The 16,713-nt window shown below is 42.5% G+C and overlaps 1 protein-coding gene across 1 annotated transcript in view; it reads left to right on the forward strand.

Annotated features, from left to right (window-relative positions):
* The first annotated feature begins 2,059 nt into the window (after positions 1-2,059).
* The window catches only part of PLA2R1 (phospholipase A2 receptor 1), a 193,552-nt gene continuing 178,898 nt past the window's right edge, over positions 2,060-16,713 (forward strand). Inside the window, exons 1-3 of the mRNA XM_077447604.1 lie at positions 2,060-2,299; positions 6,967-7,347; positions 9,846-10,019. Of these exons, the coding sequence (XP_077303730.1) occupies positions 2,194-2,299; positions 6,967-7,347; positions 9,846-10,019 (661 nt within the window). The 5' untranslated portion in view covers positions 2,060-2,193. The remainder of the gene's footprint in view (positions 2,300-6,966; positions 7,348-9,845; positions 10,020-16,713) is intronic.

A 16,713-nucleotide genomic window follows, 5' to 3' on the forward strand; every position in this document is an offset into this window, starting at 1 on the left:
AATGACTAAGAAGGGAAAGAGAGCAGGGGAGGGTCAGTGGGGGAGAAAAGAACTGCTTCCAGCTTGGAAAAGCCCAATTAGCGCCGTACAAGTCTAGAAAATGCGTTGGCAGACTCATCAACGGGAACTGATCAGGCCAGGGCTGCCAAAAACACAAAAATATATTCTGTGTGTTCATGAGGATTGTCACGGAACGTTCCACACGCTGCTTGAGTGCTTCTGTCAGTATACCGCTTTCTCCAGTCTGAACATCAGATATCAGATATTCCAGCCAAACGTACAACACTAGCTGATACTAGCTTGTAGGAACATGGAATGATTTATTGGACAGGTATACAGCCTTTTTATACATCTGAAAGGTATGTCAGTCCTTACATACACAATAACCCAAATATTTACACAAAACATCACACAATGGTTTAGCTAAGAGGTAGGGCTGACCCATGGCTAATCTCATCACAGAGGGTCTTTAATTCAACCTGGATGGATCAGATGTTACCTTGCAGACCAGCCTTGCCGACTTGAAGCTAATTGCAGACAATACACATTATCATAAGTATAAACACAGCAAACCTTCAAACAATAGCAGAAGACCTAATTAAAATGACCATTTCAAACAGTGATCTCCCCCCTCATCAGCCTAGTAGGCAACAGACTATAGTAGTAGTAGACTGTTCGGCTCCTACACAGTTCTAGAGACCTGTAACCAGCTATTTCAATTAACATGTCGAGTTCAGAATTAACCAAACGAGGAATAGTCTTTATAGATATCCTGGGAGATATTGTGGATAAATATTATTGTTCCATTTTAAGTAACCACCTTCTCATTGCCCATTAAACAGCCGTCCATCATTTTTCTTAGTCACCCTGTGCCCCTAATAGACATAGGGTAACTTGAACATAGAAGGTGTATGAGGAGCTGAAACAAGGGTTTCCCAACCTCTCCAAGGGATTCTTAGTTCCATGGGCCCCCCGCCCAAAGTGACTCCCTTCACATCTATGATGTTAATCTCTTGTGCACTAGTGTACTGTGTACCCGCCATTTCATCTAGTCAAATGAAAGAAAGGGCTGGGGTAGGGGGAGTGGATTTGTGTTGGGAGGAGGAATTTGAGGGGCAGCAGGGTGTAAGAATTGTTCTAGGAGGGAAAATTTAGTGGTGTGTGCTAGGAGGGTTGTGCTAGACAAGGTGATATGGTAATATGGAAGAGGGAGGTGGGATTTGTGCTAGATGAAGATTTTTTGGGGGGATTGTGCTATTAGGGATGATTGGGGGTGCTTGTGCTAGGAACAGGGACTGGGGAGGATATTTATTCTAGGGGGGGTTTGGAGTAGGAGGGGAGAATGGATACTCAAAAGGGAAATTTGAGGGGTGGAGGATTTGTGCTTAGGGGGGTGATTTTTTTGGGGGGGAGGGGCATTTCAGCAGGGGGCAGATTTGTACTGGGAGGAGGGAGTGTTTATGCTTAGGGGTAATCATGCAGATTAGTGCCCAATTTTTTTTGGGGGGGGATTTTTGCTGACACATAATGTTCATACTTATTGGGGGGGGGGGGCAGTTTGGCGTGTTCACCCTGGGCTTTAGGTGACCTTATCCTAGCACTGACACACACAATGAACATCAGGGAATGATCAGCAAGATCAGGAATTTGCAATCACTGTTTGCATGCACATCTGTGCTTGCATTTGTAGTAATGAAACAAGTGAACAATGATCATGTAAATACAAAAATGTAAAATAGTGACTGCAGAAAAAGACCAACTGGTCCATAACATTTTCTCCTTTTTTTGGATTAGATTTTTTTATGTTTGTTTTTGTTTTATTTTTTTGCTTTTGTAAATCAATTCATGTACAAATTAGGTATTTGTGTGCTCAAAACTGAAAAAGCAAGAACAAATTCAAGGACAGAAATGCAAACTCCGGCCATTGCCCTGGAAATAAGGGTCAACCGTTAGCTCGGAATGTGTACAACTACATTGCTTCATACATTCAGAAAGAAACTTTAAAAAAAAGTTTTTGCTCTAAAATCAGCCCAACAGGAGCTCTGAAATGCAGTCCAGCCTCCCATCCTCCTAAGTGTCCTATAGCAAGCACTTCATAAACCAGCCCACATACCAGACCTCTTCCCAACCCTCTGCCTATCTATGCGAGACAAGAAGAAGCTTTACATTCCAGTATGAGAACATATCCAAGTCATGACTCCAGCAAGAAGTCACCACACACTGATTAGCAGTACGCTTGGCTTCGTGCTCCTGTTTGGGTTGTACCTTCCTTCAAGTCCTGCAGATTCCACATCATACAGTGAGTGCGACACACAGCAATATTTATTGCAGGATATAGATTGTTGTGTAACAGCACAGGAAGCAATTACCTAAGCTTGTATAATTGTCTAATGTGCCTTTCTACACTATATGTATATACCAAATTGAAAAAAAAAAAAATAATATATATATATATATATATATATATATTTTTTTTTTTTTTTAATTGTTATTGATTTAAAAAAATATTTTTAAAATGTTACTTTATTTTTTTCAATTTGATATATTTGTAATTAACAATATATATTCTAATTTTATATATATATATATATATATATATATATATATATATATATATATATATATATATATATATATATATATATATATATATATCCCCTTTGTTGTTCTAGCCAGAAACAAATGTTACCTGTTCTTAAGCATAATAACAATAATAATATTTCTATATATTTCTATAGCTCTTTCCTCCCTCATTGCCATTGGGATCTTTTAAAAGAAGGATTGATCTAGTGTTGCTTTAAATCTGGGTGAATTGATGTGTCTTAAGTATTCAAAAATACCAACAGAGGGTGCTTCATGGACAATGTAATGGCAGTCCTGTAGCGTGGGTGATGCATAAAAGAATTCACCCGATCCAAAGATTACACAATGATCCCATGTTTATAGTTTACTTTGTAGCAGATTCAATTTTTACATCCTGGCTGTACCTTTCTTTTGCTGTAGTAGAAGTACAGACTCATAGATATCCCCTCTAGTGGCTAAATGTAATTCAATACACTGATTTATTGTTAAATAATTTTTAGAGAGATAATACAGGTCATATAAACAGTTTTAAAATGCAAAGGAACATAGTCACTTTGCGCATTGAAATTAAGTTGCAGAACAGCATTTGTATGATAACAAACAGAAATATACGGTTCAATGAACAACATAATATCCACCCACATATTAAAGCAGAATTAAACTCTCCTGAACAACATTAAAGTGTCACTAAACCCACATCATAAAAAAAATGAAAGAGCATTTCCTCCCTATCACATCTGAACAGCTCATAGGACTATTGAGTCACACATGTGGGTTGGCAGAAATCTAGCCACACCATGTTATTGACAAAAAAAAAAAAGATTTTATTTAAAATACTGTATATAGTATATTTGTATGACAATTTAAAACAGTTTATTGATATTAATTATTTATTTTTACCATGTATTTCAAAGGCTTTTTTTTTAACATATATATATATATATATATATATATATACACATATATACAGTGCCTTGCAAAAGTATTCGGCCCCCTTGAACTTTTCAACCTTTTGCCACATTTCAGGCTTCAAACATAAAGATATAAAATTTTAAATTTTTGTGAAGAATCACCAACACATGGGACACAATTGTGAGGTGGAACGAAATCTATTGGATATTTTAAACTTTTTTAGCAAATAAAAAACTGAAAAGTGGTGCGTGCAAAATTATTTGGCCCCTTTACTTTCAGTGCAGCAAACTCACTCCAGAAGTTCAGCGAGGATCTCTGAATGATCCAATGTTGTCCTAAAGGACTGATGGTGATAAATAGAATCCACCTGTGCGTAATCAAGTCTCTGTATAAATGCACCTGCTCTGTGATAGTCTCAGGGTTCTGTTGAAAGCGCAAAGAGCATCATGAAGACCAAGGAACACACCAGGCAGGTCCGTAATACTGTTGTGGAGAAGTTTAAAGCTGGCTTTGGATACAAAAAGATTTCCAAAGCTTTAAACATCTCAAGGAGCACTGTGCAAGCGATCATTTTGAAATGGAAGGAGTATCAGACCACTGCAAATCTACCAAGACCTGGCCGTCCCTCTAAACTTTCAGCTCAGACAAGGAGAAGACTGATCAGAGATGCAGCCAAGAGGCCTATGATCACTCTGGATGAACTGCAGAGAACTACAGCTGAGGTGGGAGTCTGTCCATAGGACAACAATCAGTCGTACACTGCACAAATCTGGCCTTTATGGAAGAGTGGCAAGAAGAAAGCCATTTCTCAAAAGATATCCATAAAAAGTCTCATCTAAAGTTTGCCACAAGCCACCTGGGAGACACACCAAACATGTGGAAGAAGGTGCTCTGGTCAGATGAAACCAAAATCAAACTTTTTGCCCACAATGCAAAACGATATGTTTGGCGTAAAAGCAACACAGCTCATCACCCTCAACACACCATCCCCACTGTTAAACATGGTGGTGACAGCATCATGGTTTGGGCCTGCTTTTCTTCAGCAGGGACAGGGAAGATGGTTCAAATTGAGGGGAAGATGGATGCAGCCAAATAAAGGACCATTCTGGATGAAAACCTGTTGGAGTCTGCAAAAGACCTGAAACTGGGACGGAGATTTATCTTCCAACAAGACAATGATCCCAAACATACAGCAAAATCTACAAAGGAATGGTTCACAAATAAACGTATCCAGGTGTTAGAATGGTCAAGTCAAAGTCCAGACCTGAATCCAATCGAGAATCTGTGGAAAGAGCTGAAAACTGCTGTTCACAAACGCTCTCCATCCAACCTCACTGAGCTCGAGCTGTTTTGCAAGGAAGAATGGGCAAGAATTTCAGTCTCTCGATGTGCAAAACTGATAGAGACATACCCCAAGCGACTTGCAGCTGTAATCGCAGCAAAAGGTGGCTCTACAAAGTATTAACGCAAGGGGGCCGAATAATTTTGCACGCCCCACTTTTCATTTTTTATTAGTTAAAAAAGTTTCAAAAATCCAATAGATTTCGTTCCACTTCACAATTGTGTCCCACTTGTTGGTGATTCTTCACAAAAAATAAAAATGTTATATCTTTATGTTTGAAGCCTGAAATGTGGCAAAAGGGGGCCGAATACTTTCGCAAGGCACTGTAATATATATATATATATATATATATATATATATATATATATATATATATATATATATATATATATATATATATATATATATATATGTGTGTGTGTGTGTGTATATATATATATATATATATATATATATATATATATATATATATAGTATATTTTCCTTTCTTATTTGGAACTATTAAAAAAATAAACATTTAAAAATTGCTTTAAAGTCAAACTCCAGTGTACTTGCACAGTAATGCACACTTACCTCTGATTCTCCTCCAGAGATGCAAGGTCGGTGCTCCCTACCACTGCTCCATCGCCATTGCTGTCATCTTCTGTTCTTCTTCCAGGTCAGGCGTCTTCTTTCTTTGGCCATTGGGCAGCCACTGCACTCTAAAGTTACAATTTCATGGCATCAAGCACCATTCTTGCCATCTCACAAATGGCAGGAAATGACTGGAACCCATTCAGTGTACAAACAAAATAGTTCCTACATTTATTTTTACGTTTCTACAAATTTGGCAGAATAGAACCAAAAAAAACTTTTTTTTTATTTATTTTTTATTATTTTTTTAAACTATGCTCCTGCCTTAAAAAGATATGGTCCCTTCTCCCATTCAGGGTGACAACGCTCTCTTCCCATCTCCCAATTTTCTTTCCTGCGTTGTCACCTTGTCTATTACAATCAGCCATGCCGAAGCACATTGTTGTACTGGCATACTCCACTGTTTTCACCATCAGGAAAACCGTGTTGAGATATGACCAGCAGCATTTGCACAGACAAGAAATATGTGAACAGGAGTGCTGATATGCAAACAAAGGTTTTGAAAAAGTTGAAAATCTTATTTTATTTAAAATCCCAGATAGCAAGCAATTGTGCTGCAAGTTTAAACATAACTTGCTCAGCTATTGCTAGACTTACCAGGCTTCACGTTTGTTGCACAATTGCAGCAAGCCCATATTGCATGACTCCAGATCAACTTTCTTTTCAAACATTCTGCAAGCCTGCTGCAAGTTCTGGTTCAGTTATGTCATCCCACCACAGGGGTCACTGTGAATGAATTTTCATGCTGCAGACTTGTATAGCTCTTGCTGTAGACTCATTACTGCAACTTTTCTCTTGCTGGAGACTTGCCATGCAAATTTGCTACAAATTGGAAAAGTGTCAACTAGAACTTGTGCTTCAAGTGCTCTGCAAGAGAGCAACTTGCCATTGGAAATGTGCAGCAAGTTGACAGACTTATAATTCAACACTGCCACAAATTTGTAGCAAGTTATCCTTGCTATTTGGGACAATAAGCATGACAATTGTTTCCCAGATAGCAAGCAATTTTACTGCAAGTTTGAAAATGACTTGTTAAGCTATTCCTAGACTTGCCAGGCTTCGCAAGTTTATTGCACAATTGCAGCAAATCCGCATTGCATGACTCCAGATCAATTTTCTTTGCAAACATTCTGCAATTCTATTGCAAGTTCTGGTTCAGCTATGTTGTGCAATAGTCATCCCACCACAGGGGGCACTGTGACTTGCAGAGATCTTGCTGTAGACTCACTGCTGCAACTCTGCTCTTGCTAGAGACTTGCCATGCAAATTTGCCACAAATTGGAAAAGTGTCAACTAGAAGTGCTCTGCAAGTGTACAACTTGCCAGTGAAAATGTCCAGCAAGTTAATAGACTTACAATTCAACACTGCCACAAACGTGTGGCAAGTTATCCTTGCTATCTAGGATTATGATTTCTGCTTTAGCAGGCTACATGCCATTCAGATTTGGTTTACCTATGTATGATATTCTGAGACTTAACCAAATATATTTTTGCAGGTCCACATCTATTTATTTTAGAAAGCAAAGAGAACCATTTGTGCATTTTGGTCAACAAAACTGGCCTATTTCTGTCAAGCTGTGAGCCCTTTAATAATGACATACGATGGATGTGGGGTACAGGACAGCGGCTGTACAACCTGGGAAGCAGGAAGTGCCTCGGACTGGACCTCCAATATCCCGCAGAGCCCCTAGCAATGGTTGAATGTGATTCTGACCAGCACACCCTGAGCTGGCAGTGCAACAATGGCCTTCTGATTGGTATCAACAATTACAAGCTTGCTGCTGTTGGAGAAAAAGTGATTGCCAGCAAACAATTATTACATACATGGAGAGGTTCTGGATCTTTTCGTGACAATTTATGCGACTACAATTTCCAAGGTGACTTTTAACTTATTAGATTTACACACTCATTTACACATTCAGTATGTAAAAATAGGGGATGCAGCCTAATTTTTTTATACTGGACTTGCCTAACCACTTTCCGTCTGTGGTATAGCCGAATGACAGCTACAGTGTGGGCTTCCACCAGGAGGGCGTCAATAGACGTCCCCCCCCCGTGATCGGGATGCTCACAGTCCTTTGAACTCAGCTGATCACAGATCGGGGTAAAAGGTCAATCACAGGGGGCCCTTTACTATGTGATCAGCTGTCAGACAATGACAGCTGATCACGAAAAGTAAACCAAAGCCGGTTATCGACTTTTTTCTCCTCACGATCAATGTCCGGAGAAAAGAATAAAGCCAGTAACCAACTTCTGTTACAGGGACATTGGTCCCTGCCTCTGTGCCTACCAGTGCTGCTAATTAGTGCCACTAAGTGCCACCTATCAGTGTCCACCAGTGTCGCTAATCAGTTCCCACCAGTGCCACCTATCAGTGCTCGCCAGCACCACCTATCAGTGTCCATCAGTGCTGCCAATCAGTGCATCATCATCAGTGTCACCTATCAGTGCTGCCTACCAGTGCCTATGGGTGCCCATCGGTGTCACCTATCAGTGCTTATTAGTGCCCATCAGTGGCACCTATCAGTGCTGCCTATCAGTGCCCCTTTTTAGCTCCCTTCAGTGCCGCTTATCAGCCCCCATCAGTGCAGCCTCATCAGTGCCTCCTCATCAGTGCCCACCAGTGCCGCCTTATCAGTGCCCATTAGTGCAGCCTCATCAGTACCCATCAGTGTTGCCTCATCATTGCCACCTCATCAGTGCCCATTAGTGCAGCCCATCAGTGTCCATCAGTGACGCCTCATAAGCGCTTATCAGTGAATTAGAAAAATCATCTTTTGCTAAATTTTATAACTGTGAAAAATGTTTTGTTTGTTTTTTTTGAAAATTTTCGGTCTTTTTTTGTTACTTTGTCAAAAAATCAAAAATCCAATGGTGATTAAATACCACCAAAAGAAAGTTCCATTTGTGTGGTAAAAAAAATTTAAATGTCATCACCGGCTGCTCCCGACACGTTGCGTCACAGGTCATGAGAATTTCTCAAAGGAAATTAAGCCATGTGACAAATGTTGCGGTATAAGAGCTACGATTTGTATATCGGTTACCACGAGTCATTGGGTCATCTTGCCATCAATCACACTCATAATACTCTTCATTGTGTGGAAATTTATACATAGTATTACACAATCCATATATATAGTATTGCACAATCCATATTGCGTTAACTGGCTTAAAACTTATATATGTGTTTTAAAATATTATATTAAAACTATTGTGACCCTTTTTGTGAATGTTATGACCCCTTTTTTTAAATTAAAACTCACTTATATCTAAAAGGCTTATTTGGCTCCATCTAGTGGCATATATCAAAAACACCTATCAAAAATCAGAAATAAAGCAGTTCAGATCACAATAAATATTTAACCCCAGTGGCAAGAAAGTATTGAGCTCAAAAATCCATCTTGATTCGCTTTTACTCACGTTCCTAATGTTCTTTATGTGTTCTTGTATTCTTTTCCACATTGGTCGCTTGGTTATTCCTACATATTGCAATGAACAGGGACATTGCAATATGTACACTACCCCTTCTGTTCTTCACAATATTAATTCTTTTATTTGGAATTCTTTATTTCTGGTACTAGAAATGAATTTATTGCATTTTTGAGCATTTAGATTGGTGTTTCTACATGCATGGCACCTTTTACAAGGAAAAAAACCTTTAACCTGAAAAAGTAAATTCATATGATTTATTTTTTTTGGAGATCTAGAACATGTTTTGTTATTAAATCTCTTAATGTGGGTGCCCTTCTATATACAAATTAATTTTTTCCAGTAAAATAGTCCATAACTGTCTATCAGCTCTGAGGAGTGGCCAATATTTTTTTGAAAATTTGTTCTATTTGTCTATGTTGAATATTATAATTTAAGATCATAGGTACTCCTTGATGCGGAGTTTCCTTTCTTTCTTTATCCTTAAATAAAACATCCCTTGGTAACCTGGATACTTCTTCAATCGTATCCTTTATGAATTCTTCTCTATAGCCTGCAGCGTTGATTGAGCAATGCGGTTGTACAGAAGTTGACCAGTAGATTGACTTCTGTACAACCTCCCTGTCCATACATGGATCAAAATTCAGCCAGTCCCTGCTGAACCTGCTAAATTTAGATCCATGCACTGAATAGCTAGCTTTAAACAGATGGGGTCAGGTGTCCCCATTGGAGGACTTACCCTTAATTCTTATTAAGGGACAGCTCTAAAATGTTAAAATCTTAGAAGTGAATTTTCTTGCCTGCGCCTCAATGAGAAAATTTATTAATTCTAGACACAGACAATCATGGGTTTAATTTTACCTTGTGTTGTGTAGTCTTGATCAATTACGCCTGTGCTGCCTCTTTTAATTTTGCCAAACTGATAAATTATTACTTTGTCTTTCAGAAATCTTTACTCTTAAAGGGAATTCCAGGGGAAAGCCTTGTGCATTTCCATTTAAATTCCAAAACAGCTGGTTCCATGAATGTATTACCAGTGGAAGACCTGACGGAATGCCATTGTGTGCCACCACTGTGTCCTATGACAAGCACAAAAAATGGGGATACTGTCCCACATATGGTAAAGTTTACATGATCTCGCTTCAAATATACATCTAGCAAAACGTAGTAAAAAAGTAGAACTAAAAGCAAAACTTTGCAGGGACCAGTCAAATTTAGATCCATCTATGGCCGTTTCAGCTCAAGAAGAGTCGATCTAATGATGGACTCCTCTCAAGTAGGACTGTTGGTATATTTTCATGTATTCAGCACTTGGAGCCAAATAGCTGCAGCGCTGATCAGTGTATTTTGAGTCCCACTGTTGGAATACAATAAGGTAAGGGGGGAGGATTCCACCATCCACCTGCCTTGTGTGGATGGAGGAACTTCTCAGTTATTTCAAACGAAAAAAAAAACCTCATCTATGGCCAGCTTAGGGGAGAGTTATAATCACTGTCAGGTAATTTTTGCCATTTGTGTCCCATTGGGGAGATTTCCCTTTACTTCTTTACTCTACTCGTCCGCCTCACAGAAGTAGCCGGAGTCCAAGACATAGATCTCCAATGGTTCGCGTCCTTCCTAGGAAATCGGTCACAGACAGTGAAACTAGGAAAATTCCTCTCCGAAACTCGGGCAGTCACCTGCGGAGTCCTTCAAGGCTCTCCGTTGTCACCCGTTCTCTTCAACATTTACATTCGCCCACTCCTTCAAATCATCAGATGCTCAGATCTCTGCTTCCACTCTTACGCTGACGACACGCAACTTTATTTCCGGATCAATGGAAAAAAAGATCACCAACAACAACTTGAAAACTGCCTCAAATCAATAGAGGACTGGATGACCACTAACTCCCTCCAGCTGAACGAATCAAAGACAGAGCTTCTTATCTTATGCCCCGTACACACGAGCGGACTTTTCGACATCCAAACTCCGACGGACTGAGTCCGGCGGACTATCCGATCGTGTGTGGGCTGCAACGGACTTTAGCGAAGCTAAAGTCTGACGGACTTTAGAAATGAAGCATGCTTTAAATTTTCCCGACGGAACTCCGCCGGACCCGGTCCCCTTTGAAAAATCCGCTCGTGTGTGTGCTACTCCGACGGACTAAAACCGACGCTAGGGCAGCTATTGGCTACTGTCTAGGAACTTCCTACGTCGAATCCAGTCGTACGTCATCACGTTCGACTCCGTCGGACATTTGGTGTGATGGTGTGTGGTCAAGTCCGTTCGGTCGAAAAGTCCGCCAGAACTCCGTCGGAACTCCGGCGGAACTCCTTTGGAGGTCTGTCAGACTTAATCCCTCTCGTGTGTACGGGGCATTACACCCAAATCATAAGCCCGCAACCAAAACCTCCTGGTCTCCACCAACCATCTTTGGGCGGACTATCTCCCCAAAGACCAAAGCGAAGAGGGTTATTTTAGACGCACAAATGTCAATGGATGCGCAAATAGGATCTGTAGTCAGTGGATCTCACCATCTGCTGCGCATGCTTCGCAGACTCATCCCCTTTATCCCAAAGAATGACAAAACAGTGGTAGTTGGAACAATCATTAATTCACGACTGGACTACGCAAACTCGCTTTACATAGGATTACCACAATATCAACTTGCACGATTACAACTGATCCAAAACACGGCGGCAAGGCTGATAACAGGAAAAAAACCCTGGGAATCCATTTCTCCTTCACTGAGGAGCTTACATTGGCTAACCGTAAAAAATCGGATCACATTCAAGACCCTATGCCTCACCCACAAATGCGTGCATAGAGAAGCTCTGCAATACCTAATGGAGAAAATAAATCATTACACACCAAACCGCAGTCTTCGATCAGCCAACAAAACCTCCTCCTCGTGCCCAAAGCCCGGTATAAATCCAAGGGGGATCGGAGATTCGCTGTCCAAGGGCCTCGGCTATGGAATGCTCTACCAATCAACATCCGCCTGGAAGAAAATCACCTGGCTTTTAGGAAAAAACTCAAGACCTTCCTCTTTTAGCAGATGATCAAAGCTCGCCACAGCGCCTAGAGGCGATTCAGTTCGCATTGTGCGCTATAAAAGTATTTCATTCATTCATTCATTCATTCTTATTATATAGCCAAAGCAGGAAGTGAAAGGAAATCCATCCAACATGAGAAAATCTCTGGTTGTTATCAGGGTTGAAGGAACTAGTGTCCTTATTGGAAGGTTTTCCCTCTATTACTGTTCTGTAGACAAAACAAAATGGGATTGGGATGGGATTTTCTTTGATTTTCAGTGATAACAGTAAACGGGACAATTAGAGAGGGTGCATCTCCGTAAAGAGGCACAGACAATGATCCTTGACAGGTTTTCTAATTCGTCTCCACTCTGTCCAAAGCTGAAAAAAAATGCAGCTTGGAGCCAAACCACTCTTAGCTTGCTGATTGGATAATGCAGGATCAACACACCAATGAGGTCACCACTCTGCTTTCTCCTCCTGTCAGCAACTACCCAGTGTTAAATTGACAGTACTGTGCAATGCAGTCAGTCCTGAGCCATGTTGCAAGGAGAATTAAAGGAAGCTAATTTAATGCATTTTAATTCTAAAACCCATACTAACTATAGAAAAAAAAACTCAAAATATTTTTAAAGCAATGAATATGTTGATTAAATTGTATATTTTGCATATTTGCTGCACAATGCACTGCCAGCCCTCTGAAATCCCACCACAGTCTAAAGATACTCCACCCCTATTTAGTAAATTGGTAAGCACACTACTACTACATTGGTAGATACCAAACTATGAGTTCACCAACAAAAATACTTTGCTTTAGTTATGCCAATTGGAGGCCCCTTTCTGACCTTGGCATTGTAGTGTATTGCATTAATGTACATGAATAATTCAAACTGTGTTGCATGTTTCTATCCCATGCGTTAAGGCAGCCCAATATTTCTGAACCAGAGCTGTAGCATTACATCACTCTACAACACAGAGCAGAATGAAAGACAGAACATTTTCCTAAAATAAAATAAAATATAAATATATTTAAAAAAAAAAGAAAATAATGAAAGGCAGTGCAACGCACAAAGTGCCATGCATTTCTGCACATTGTATCAGTGCATTAATTATTTTTGTGTTCTATTTATACTTTTAATTTAGAAGGGATCAATGAAAACAGTTTAGAAAAAGAGAAGGAAAAAAAATCAAACAAGGTATTAATACCTATCTCTTATACATCAGGTTCAGCTTCCTAAAATGTAAAGAACATATAGCTACCCAATGCATCTCACGCAACTCTCTCCCCTAATTCCCTGTATACACGATCGGAATATCTGGCAGACTTTTTTTTCCCAAAAGTCCGGCGGACTTAGAAAGAAGTTTTGACTCAAAATCTGGCTGTATGTGTGCTAGTCCGCCGGACTTTTGAAATGAACAGACTTGCCCGCACACGGAGAAAAGTCCATTCATTTTGAACGCGGTTCCAGGTAGACAGTACTAGTGAAGGAGGTCAATGTCGCCGCCTCCATCGGCGATATTGACACCTCGCTGGCCCCGTCACCTGGTATGGACTTAAAGGGGAAGCCCTACACTGAAAAAAACGTTGTGGGGGTCCCCCCCAAGGTTCATATCAGACCCTTATCCAAGCACGCAGCCCGGCCGGTCAGAAAAGGGGGTGGGGACGAGCGAGCGCCCCCCCCCCTCCTGAGGTGTACCAGGCCGCGGGCCCTCAACATGGGGGGGTGCTTTGGGGAAGGGGGGTGATGTCACATGGTGACCCCGCCCCCTTATGAAGTCACAGTCCCAGAGTATGCTGGGACTGTGACATAAGGGGATGGGGTCACCATGTGACATCACCCGGTAACCCCGCCCACCGTCCCTATATAAGTCGCCGCACAAAGCGTCATTGCAGCCAGAGACATCGTTGAGTCAACATCTCAAAGAAGAAGAGAAGAAGAAGAGAAGAGTAGGCGGCGGCGACGACAGAAGACCAGGCCACCGCTAGTAAAAGAGCTGGAAGAATGAAGCGGTGGCCCGGCAAGAGGAACCGAAGAGAGGGACAAGACCCACGAAGAGGGGGACAAGACCCCCGAAGTCGGAAGAAGACCCCCGGGCGGCGATGAAGAAGAAAGCCGGGCTCCTCCGCTAGTAAAAGAGCTAGCAGAAGATAGCGGAGGAGTCCGGCGAGAAGACCCCCCAAGACAGAAGAAGACCCCCGGAGCTGTGTGATAAATTATTTTAAAACCTTGTGTAGTGTTTTGTTTAAATTTTTTTCACCAGGTGAATGGGTAGGGGTACATTGTACCCCATATTCATTCACATAGGGTGGGGAGCCGGTATCTAGAGGCCCCCTTATTAAAGGGGGCTCTTGGATTCCGATAAGTTCATACCAGGTGAGAGGGCCAGCGAGGTGGGCTACATTGACTTCGGCAGTCCGGCAGACAATCCGGCCATCTGTGTGCTAGTCCGCCGGACTTGCCCACACATGGAGGAAAGTCCGTTCATTTTAAATGCGGCTCCAGGTAGACGGGACTAGTGAAGGAAGTCAATGTCGGCGCCTTCGGCGGCTAGATTGACACCTCACTGGCCCCGTCACCTGGTATGGACTTAAAGGGGAAGCTCTACAATGAAAAAGCGGCGTGGGGGCCCCCCCAAGGTCCATATCAGACCCTTATCCGAGCACGCAGCCCGGCCGGTCAGGAAAGGGGGTGGGGACGAGAGAGCGCCCCCCCTCTTGAGCTGTACCAGGCCGCATGCCCTCAACATGGGGGGTGCTTTGGGGAAGGGGAGCCCTGCGGCCCCCCCACCCCAAAGAACCTTGTCCCCATGTTCATGAGGACAAGGGCCTCTTCCCGACAACCCTGGACGTTGGTTGTCGGTGTCTGCGGGCGGGGGGCTTATCGGAATCCGGGAGCCCCCTTTAATAAGGGGGCCTCCAGATACCGGCCCCCCACCCTATGTGAATGAGTATTGGGGTACCACGTACTCCTACCCATTCACCTGGTGAAAAAAAGTCTAAAAAAGAACACAACACATGTTTTTAAAATAATTTATTGCACAGCTCCGGTGGTCTTCCGTCTTGGAGGGTCTTCTCGCCGGACTCTTCCGCTATCTTCTGCTAGCTCTTTTACTAGCAGAGGAGCCCGGCTTTCTTCTTCGTCACCGCTGCCGTCTGGGGGTCTTCTTCCAACTTCGGGGGTCTTGTCCTCTCTTCGGGTCTTCTTACCGGGCCCTCCGCTTTCTTCTTCCAGCTCTTTTACTAGCGGTGGCCCGGTCTTCTGTCGCCACCTTCTCGTCTTCTCTTCTTCCTTGAGATGTTGACTCAACACTCTCTCTGGCCGCAATGACAGGGATGCATTGTGCGGCATGGTACCCCAATACTCATTCACATAGGGTGGGGGGCGGTATCTGGGGGCCCCCTTATTAAAGGGGGCTCCATGATTCCGATAAACCCCCCCCCCCGCCTGCAGACCCCGACAACCAACGGCCAGGGTTGTTGGGAAGAGGCCCTTGTCCTCATCAACATGGGGACAGGTGCTTTGGGGTGGGGGGGCCGCATGTTGAGGGCACGCAGCCTGGTACGGCTCGGGGCTGCGTGCTCGGATAAGGGTCTGATATGGACTTGGGGGGGACCCCCACGCCGTTTTTTCAGCGTAGGGCTTCCCCTTTAAGTCCATACCAGGTGACGGGGCCACTGAGGCTAGTCCCATCTACCTGGAGCCGCGTTCAAAAGGAACGGACTTTCCTCCGTGTGTGGGCAAGTCCGTTCATTTCAAAAGTCCGGCAGACTCCCGCCATAGTCCGGTGGTTTGTCCGCCGCACCTAGTCCGCCAGAAAAGTCCAGTTGTGTGTGGGCAGGTCCGCTCATTCGGAAAGTCCGGCGGACCTGCGCTTCAAAGTCCGCCGGATAGTCTGATCGTGTGTATGCAGCATCAGCATGCGTGGAATTTTGTGAGTCGGAATTTTGTACACACGATCGGAATTTACAACAATGGATTTTGCTGTTGGAAAATTTGAGAACCAGCTCTCAAATTTTGTTTGTCGGAAATTCCGACAAAAAATGTCTGATGGAGCCTACACACGGTTGAAATTTCCAACAACAAGCTCACATTGAACATTTGTTGGTGGAAATTCCGACTGTGTGTATGTGGCATAAGAGTACGGAATAATGGCCGTTGGTTTTGGCTGTTAGTAAGTCGTTTGTGAGTTTTAAGACAGCTTCCGTGGAGTGCTGTGGGCGAAATCCAGACTGAAGAGGAACAAGAAGGTTATTCTCAATGAGGTGGTCGCTCAGTCAGTTGTAGAATAAACGTTTAAGGAGTTTGGAAGCAAAAGGGCGTAAAGAGATGGGTCTTAGGTTGTTAAGATTGGTGGGGTCTAGTGAGGCCTTTTTGATATGAGAGTGACCAGCGCATGTTTTAGAGGGTTGGAAAAGGGGCCAGTAGAGAGTGAGAGGTTGAAGATATGAGTTAAAGAGTGTATGATAGAGCCAGATGGTGACTGTAGTATTTGAGAAGGAACGGTCCAGGGGGCAGGAGGTTAGGTGGGCGTTAAAAAAAAGTTCAGTGACTTCCTCTATAGTAGCTGGCTTAAAAGAAGGAAGTATTGATTGTGCAGTAGGACAAGGAGTGTAAAGTGAGGTAGATTTAAGTAGAGTGGAGATCTCGAGACGAATTGTCTCAATCTTATTTTTGAAGTGATTAGCAGTCTCCTGGGCAGTGACTAAGTTAGTGGGTGGAGGTAATGGAGGACGAAGTAGAGTGATAAAGGTAGAAAAGAGTTGACAAGGACTGTGTGAGAGGGTGTTAATGAGAGTGA

Source organism: Lithobates pipiens, unplaced genomic scaffold, assembly GCF_037356315.1.
Source record: "Lithobates pipiens isolate NorthernLeopardFrog02 unplaced genomic scaffold, aLitPip1_a1.2 Scaffold_22, whole genome shotgun sequence".
Lineage (NCBI taxonomy): Eukaryota > Metazoa > Chordata > Amphibia > Anura > Ranidae > Lithobates > Lithobates pipiens.